The sequence below is a fragment of the Physeter macrocephalus genome, unplaced genomic scaffold, assembly GCF_002837175.3.
Source record: "Physeter macrocephalus isolate SW-GA unplaced genomic scaffold, ASM283717v5 random_548, whole genome shotgun sequence".
Lineage (NCBI taxonomy): Eukaryota > Metazoa > Chordata > Mammalia > Artiodactyla > Physeteridae > Physeter > Physeter macrocephalus.
The window spans coordinates 12,056-19,311 of NW_021145923.1; the positions used below are offsets into that span (position 1 = coordinate 12,056).

At 65.7% G+C, this 7,256-nt stretch overlaps 1 protein-coding gene across 3 annotated transcripts in view; it reads left to right on the forward strand.

Moving 5' to 3' along the window:
• Positions 1–6,657, forward strand: part of SNAI3 (snail family transcriptional repressor 3) — a 9,324-nt gene extending 2,667 nt beyond the window's left edge. Inside the window, exons 2-4 of one of the 3 annotated variants that reach the window (XR_003678625.1) lie at positions 705–1,286; positions 3,144–5,718; positions 6,583–6,657. Coding sequence is in view for 1 of the 3 variants with exons in the window: in XM_007125509.3 (XP_007125571.2) it covers positions 705–1,286; positions 3,144–3,322 (761 nt within the window). In the remaining 2 variants the exon portion in view is untranslated. The other 2 variants (XR_003678624.1, XM_007125509.3) reach the window with 2 other exon arrangements.
• The last annotated feature ends 599 nt before the right edge of the window (positions 6,658–7,256 follow it).

A 7,256-nucleotide genomic window follows, 5' to 3' on the forward strand; every position in this document is an offset into this window, starting at 1 on the left:
CACACACACACACACGCACACACGCACACACACACACACACACACACACACACACGAGAGCAACAGCCTGAGGGCAGGCATGAGGCATGGTGGCGCGCACGCGCACACACACACACACACACACACACACACACACACACACACACACACACACGAGAGCAACAGCCTGAGGGCAGGCCGAGCCAGGAGGCAGTGGACACCACCGAAAACAGTCCCTCCTGAGCTGGGAGCGTCTGCAGGAGGCTGTGCGCACCCACGCCATGGTGGGCGAGCGGTGATTGGGAGGTGACCGGAGGCTGATGAGTTATTTTACACGCGGCGGCTGCCGCCAAGAGTTGTGAATTAAAGCTGCGTGTGAGTCCGCGGGATGCGGCTCCGAGCGGGCCCTGCGGCGGGTGGGGCTCAGAGAGGGGGCGGCTAGGGACCCTTCCTTGGCCCCTGAGGGCTGCTCTGGGATTCTGTGAGATGCTTCTCTTCCCTTGTGTGTAAAGAGGAACTGAGATTCCCGCTCGTACGTACGCTGTGGTCTCCGGGCTGCAGCCGCCACTTCCGCAGCCCACGCCTCTGTCGTGTCAGACCTTTCTCCCCTTCCCGCGGGGCTACGGATGGCCTAGTGGTGGGATTCGGCCAGGAATGTGCGTTGGCGAACTCGCAGCGCTGGGACTCAGGCTTCACCGTGCATTGTCTCCCCTCCCCGCTTCTAGAAACCAATGGCGCCTGTTCTGCCTGCGGGGGGCTGGTGGTGCCCCTCGTCCTCCCAGACAAGGCGGCCCCGTCCACACCTGGCGACCCTCCCCGGCCCTGGGACTTCACCTCCGTCGTCGCCCACGTCTCCCTGCCCCTCCCCACCTTCCTGTGTAACGAGGAAGCGCGGGGGGCCTCGGGGCCAGATCCCCTGGAAGTCAGCCCGGCGGACCCTCGGGCCGGCCGGGCCCCCGGCGCACCTCTCAGAGACAGCCTGAAGCACCTCAGCCTGCCGCCGCTGCTGGCTCTGCCCACGTGCTGGCCCCCGGTCCTGGGCGCAGATGGGGCCCAGGCTCCGGGCCACCTGCCAGGGGCCGAGCGGGCCCCCCGCACCCCGGCCGCACTGGCCAGGCACCAGCAGCTGCATTGCCACCTGCAGGCTCAGCGCTGCTTCACCTGCAAGTTCTGCGACAAGGAGTATGGCAGCCTGGGCGCCCTCAAGATGCACATCCGCACACACACGCTGCCCTGCCTCTGCCCCGTGTGCGGTAAGGCCTTCTCCAGGCCCTGGCTGCTCCAGGGCCACATCCGGACCCACACCGGTAGGCGCCAGGGCCCGCGAGGGATCTGGCTGGGGGGCGGGGTGGGGTCTGGGCCTCAAGGGAGGCGAGGGGTTGGCTTCATAAACAAGAGAACGGATGGGCACACACGGCTCCTTTTTCCTGGTTGTCCCGAGGCTGTGGTACAAAGAACCACAACCCCGGGGCGCTCAGAACATCAGAAATGCTCTCTCACCGGCCAGAGCCAGAAGTCTGAAATCAAGGTGTCACGGGGCCAGGCTCCCTCCAGATCTGGAGAGGGGGATCCTTCCCACCTCTGCCAGCTCCTGGGGCCCCAGGTGTTCCTTGTGGCCCTGTCATTCCAGTCTCTGCCTCTGTCCTCACACGGCCTCTCCCCTGTGTCTGTGTCCAGATTTCCCTCGAGTTTTAAGGACACCAGACACACTGGGTTCAGGGCCCGCATGCTCCGCTACAACTTAAATTGAACTTGATCGCATCTGCAAGGACTCTCTTTCCAAATCAGGTCATACTCACAGGTGCCCGGGTTTGGGACACGGATGTATCTTTCTGGGGGGACACAACTCAACTCGTAACGCCTGGCAAGGCGCGGGACGCACAGGGCTTCCGCGGGGCCTGACTTCTCCAACAGTCCACGGCCTTCCTGAATTCTGGAGCGGCAGGGGAGGAGGGGAGCCAGAAAGGCCTGGCGTGGGCGTGAGGACCCCAGGGCCCACACAACCTGTCTGACGGGCTGGGGTTCACCCGGGAGCAGCCCCGTCCCTGGGTGAGAGGGCCGTCACAGAGCACAGGCGACGCGGGAGGGAGGAGCAGTTGTGCACAGGAGACAGGGACAGGAGCGGGGCTACGGGGCAGGGAGCTCGCCGTCTTTCACTCTGGAGATTACAAACTGCGGCCCAGAAAGAGTGCAAGGGCCGGCTCTGCCCGGGGGCAGCCAGGGGCCGAGCTGGACCCCACCCCAGGCCTTCCTCTTGAGTCCAGGACTTTGTCGAGCACGCGGTGAAAGGGAGACAGGAACAGGCCGGGCACTTACGACAGACCCTCTCTGGCACTGGACCCTCCCTCACCCTCAGTCACGGCTCTGTGGCTCACACGAAAGAAGGGTTTTGCAGGAGCCTTTTTCCAGGCTGGAGATCCACCTGGCTTTCCCCGACCGCTCGCTGAGGATGTCCCCCGAGCGCCCCATCACACAGCCAGGGCTCAGTGCCCCGGGCTGGGAGCGCAGGGTCAGGCGGCCAGGACGCGATGCTCCGGGCCCCGCGGGACTACAGGCTGCTGCCTCCCGGGGCCCCTAGGGCTGCAGGACTCGCCACACAGGCAGAGCTGAAAAGATGACGCTTACTGACCCTTTCTTTTACACTTGGGGGGGTCAGCCTGGAGGGCAAGGCCCCAACAGAAGGACTCTGTCCACATCCCTGGTCGCCCTGATTGGAGGTGGCCTGGAGGACACGGGAATCCTCACTGGCCCTGAGCGCCTGCCCTTGTACAGCCGCCTTCCCGGTTCCCACCATGGCTTTCGGGGGGCGGGTACAGCTGCCAGGAGGCCTGCAGCGCCTCTCCCGTCCAGGGCTGGTGACAGAGGGCCCCAGGGGAGCTCCAGCAGAAGCCAAGAGCCATCTCGCCAAGATCTGTGTGTTAGCTGCTGCGGTCTTGCCCAGGTTATCAAGCACGTGACCCCCTCAGCGGCGGGCAGGTGCGAAGGCCCCCGTCACTGACCCCGAGGGAGCGGGCGATGGAGATGAAGGCATCAGCTTCACCGTGAGGGCCGAGGAGCCTCTGGGTGGGGGACGGCTTACGCACTTGCGAGCCTGGGGCCGCCCTCCGCAGGGCTGTTCTGGCCGCTGCAGCCGGTCGCTCACCTGTCGCCCTCCCCTCCCCCAGGTGAGAAGCCCTACACCTGCCCTCACTGCAGCAGGGCCTTCGCCGACCGCTCCAACCTGCGGGCCCACCTGCAGACGCACTCGGACGCCAAGAAGTACCGGTGCAAGCGCTGCGCCAAGACCTTCTCCCGCGTGGCGCTCCTGGTGCGGCACGAGGAGTCCGGCTGCCGCGGCCCCTGAGAGGCGGAGGGGCCGCGGAGCTGGGCGTCCTGCGAGGGCGTCGCCCTTCCCCGCCCACGCGAGGGACTTCTCTCCGGGGGTGACTCTCGTCCGGCTGAGAGCCTCGTCCGTGCCGTTTCCAGCGAGCTCTGGTTCCGGCTCGGTTCCTCCCAGCGACAGCCGGTCGGAGCCGGTCGTCAGCACGGCAGATCCCCGCGTGAGGCTGACGGCGGGGCTGCCCTGGATGCCCTCAGCTCCGGACCGGCAGCTTGACTTGGGCCGAGCACGTCCGTGTGGGCCACCTGCGTGGGCAGAGCCACCTGCGTGGGCAGAGCCACCTGGAGGCTCCCCTCCACCTGCCTTTGCTGGCGTCTGGGCCAAGCTGTCTCACGTCACACGTGCACAGGCGCACACGCGCGACACGCACGCACCCTCCCCTCCTCGCTAGGCCGTCCTGAGGATGGAGCGGCGAGGGAGGCCCCGCGGCAGGTGGATCTGGGGCGATAAAGAGCCTGCGCTCCTGCTGCCGTGTCCTCTGCGGCTCCGAGGCTCACCCAGTCCCCTGGGTCCGCGGAGGAGGCCGAGCTCGGACAACCTCTGCTGAGGCAGCAGGGCTCCTGGAGGACGGGACCCTGTGGCCAAGGGCGGGGGAGCCGAGTGGGAAGGGGCTCGAGCCGTGCGGCCCTGAGCAGGTGGGAGCGCCAGGGGAGCAGGGCGCCCTCCCTGGGGAGGAGGGGAGCGGACGTGGGCGCAGTACAGCGAGGGCCAGCGGCGCGGCGAGGGTGCGAGAGGGGGGCCGAGGCCGCGTGCCTGTGGCAGGCATTCACGCCCCCCCGAAGTCTCATCTAGAGGGGAGCCCCTCCTGCGCCCGCAGCATCTCTACTGGACACCACAGACGCGTCGTCACTGCAGCCACCTCCCCGAGGCGCTGAGCCCCTCAGCCAGCACCCCGGCCTCCTTCCTGCACGCCCTCTCCCGAGGCTGCAGCACCTCCAGCCCAGCAAGCAGCCCACCTCTGACCCCACCCAAGACACACACCTTCCCAAACCGACTCAGATGCCCAGACCCCGCTTCCTCCTCGTAGGTGGCCTCCCCTCACCCCCAGGCCCCGGACGGTCACGCGCTGGGCTGGCCCTGCCTCTTGGCAGCGTGTCCGAGTCGTCTGCACCAGACCCCGGAGGGTGGCGTTTAGGAAGGAGGAAGGAGGCCTGAGTCTAACGGAGACTGGCCGACTCCTCGATGCAGGAGGGGACACCTGCTCCTCTCTGCAGGAGGGCTGGCCCCAGCCGACGGACAGGGCTCGGCGCCTTGGTCCCGCTCCAGGGATGGCGCCACACGGCAAGCGGCGGAGGCCCCCTCTGGGCCCTGAGCCAGCAGACCTGCTGACCTCCCCCCCGGGCGACAGGATGCTGGGAGCGCTCATCAGGCCTACACAGCCGCCGGCTCTGCAGCCCCAACCCTGGGTCCCCCACCCGTAGGTCCCTCCCGATGCTGAAGTCAGGGTCTGAAGGTCCCTGGGTGGCTGGTTTGATAACGGCAATCAGAGGGGGCTTGGGGACGTCCCAGAGGAAACCTGACCTTGACACTGGGCTTCCCTGGATCAAGGGCGACCCTGATGAAACCGACCTCCCAGGAGAGCCCCTGCTCTAGCCGAAACCAGACTGACCTATCTACCCACGGAACAGAGAACCTCTGCAAGGAAGCCACGCTTGCACTCCCAGTCCTACAGCCTCCCCCCTGCACAGGGATCAGCCTCCCCCGAGGGACGCATGGCGGGACCAGGAGGCTTAGCTAACGTGTCAGTTTGCTGGGGCGGCCGTAACAAACCCACAGAGCGGGGGCCTCAGACCACAGAGACAGACTCCCCCACAGCCCCGGAGGCCAGAAGTCCGAGGTGCCGGCCGGGCTGGTCCCTGCTGGGGCCGAGCGAGAATCTGCCCCAGGCCTCTCCCGGCTGCTGCATTTGCTGGCGCCTCTGATGTTCTGTGGCTCGTGGAAGCGTCACCCCCATCTCTGCTTCCATCTTCACGTGTGCGTGTCTGTGTCTGTGTCCAAATTTCCCCTTTTGATAAGGGCACCAGTCGTACTGGGTGAGGACCCACCCTCGTGATCGCATCTTGACAGCATCCGCAAAGACCCTGTTTCCAAATGAGGCCGCATTCTGAGGTACTCGGCGGTTAGGACCTCAATATATGGACGGGGGGCACCATTCTCCCTGTAACAGCTGATGGGAGCACACAGTTCGCCTAGAGAAGCCTGGCAGGTCCCTGTGCTTGGACTTCGGCAGAGGACGGTGGAATGCTGCTCCCCCCGGGCCACAAAGGATCGAGGGGGCAGTGATTCCACAAACGACGTACTAGAAACGCGTCCTCCCAACGCACCGTGACCCACCCGGACGGCCCCTCGCGAGCGTGCAGGTGCCTGACCCCTCCTCCTCTCCGCTGCCCTGGTCAGGGGAGTTCTCACAGCGGGTGAGAACAGGCCTCTGCCCTCCAGGGCCACCCCTCCGCTGTCTCCCGAACGCCCGGGCCTCCGCTGAGCAGGGTGGGCGGCCCAGGGCTGGGGAGCCTCCCCTCGTCCCTGGCAAAGGCTGAGCTCCAACCGCGCTTGTGTCTGTGCCCGACTCACTGGATGGCATTTTTCTTTTAATGGCATCCAGATGCCTGAAGGAAGCTATATTGTAAATTGCGTTCTATTTCTGAGCACCGATGTCTAAATGAAGCGAGGCACCTGTCGGGGATGGAGGAAGGGAATTTCACAGGCCTAAATAAAGTCCACGTTTGCCCCGCTGTGCCGGCCCATGGAAAATGCTCTTATATTTATATCTGGGCTGGCGGAGGGCAGGGGTGGCAGAGGGTGGATTGGCAGGCGGGGTGAGGAGCGGCCCGGGCACCTGCCAGGGAGTCGACGTGGAGCGAATGGGGAGGATGTTCCCGTCCGAGGAGGGCAGCCGCAGTCAGCATGCCTCATCCCCGCCGTGGGGCCGTGTCCCCACCGGCCGCGCAGGCCTCACGGTTTCCCAGCCTCCGTTCCTCATCCTCGTGATTTTGCCTGATCGGCGGCACTGACCCGGGACGCTCACTTACGGCTGGGGTTTGGGGAGCCCTCTCCCAACACCCACAGGTGGGAATCAGGAAGGGGTACAGCCGTCCCTCACACCGTCCCGGGCGAGGAGGGCACGGCCACCTCTTTCCCCGCAGGACTGCTACCTGGGTCCCCCCCAACTACGGGCTTTCTCTACCCCAAGTTTACGCGTCACATTTCCGCTTTTCTCCCTAAAGAAGGCCTTCTGGCCACACAGCTTCGGGCACGGTGCTGGTGCCTCTCTCCGGGGCAGGAGCCCCAGGACCCGTGGAGCCGGAGGCAGGTGTGTCAGAGGCGGCCCGGCTCAGTCTGGGCAAAAGCAGGAGCCTCAGCAATCGCCAGGACTCTGGACAAGAGGAGAACCTCGGAACGAGCCGGGGGAGGGGCGGCGTCAGCACCCCGTGAAAATCGCTCCCAGGGGGCACGCGGCGGGCGGCGGACAGAAAACCACCGGCGCTGCCTTCTGACGGGGGCGCGAGCGACTGGCCCCGTGGCTCAGGTCCCGGAACAGGTGTGAGAGGGACAGCCAGCCTCTCGGGGGCCCAGCTCCCCGTGGAGAGACCTCTCTCCTGAAGCCCCAGGCGCGCTAAGGTTATGGCTTCCCTTCCAGAAGCCCAGAGGCTTCTATAAATACCGTGCTGGGGGTTCTCTGGGAGTTCTAAAATAGTCCACTGGTTACTATCTATACTCAGCGAGCCCACGCCTGGCCTCCACTTGGTGGCTAAGTATAGCTCCCTGGCAAAGTTCAGTGGAACGAAAGTTTCCAGCCGCCATCTCCTTGCGGATGGCGGAGGATCCCAGGGAGAGCAACCCGGCTGCCAGGCCTCAGAGGCGTAGCGAGAGGCTGGAACCGATGCGGGGCGTGGCGACA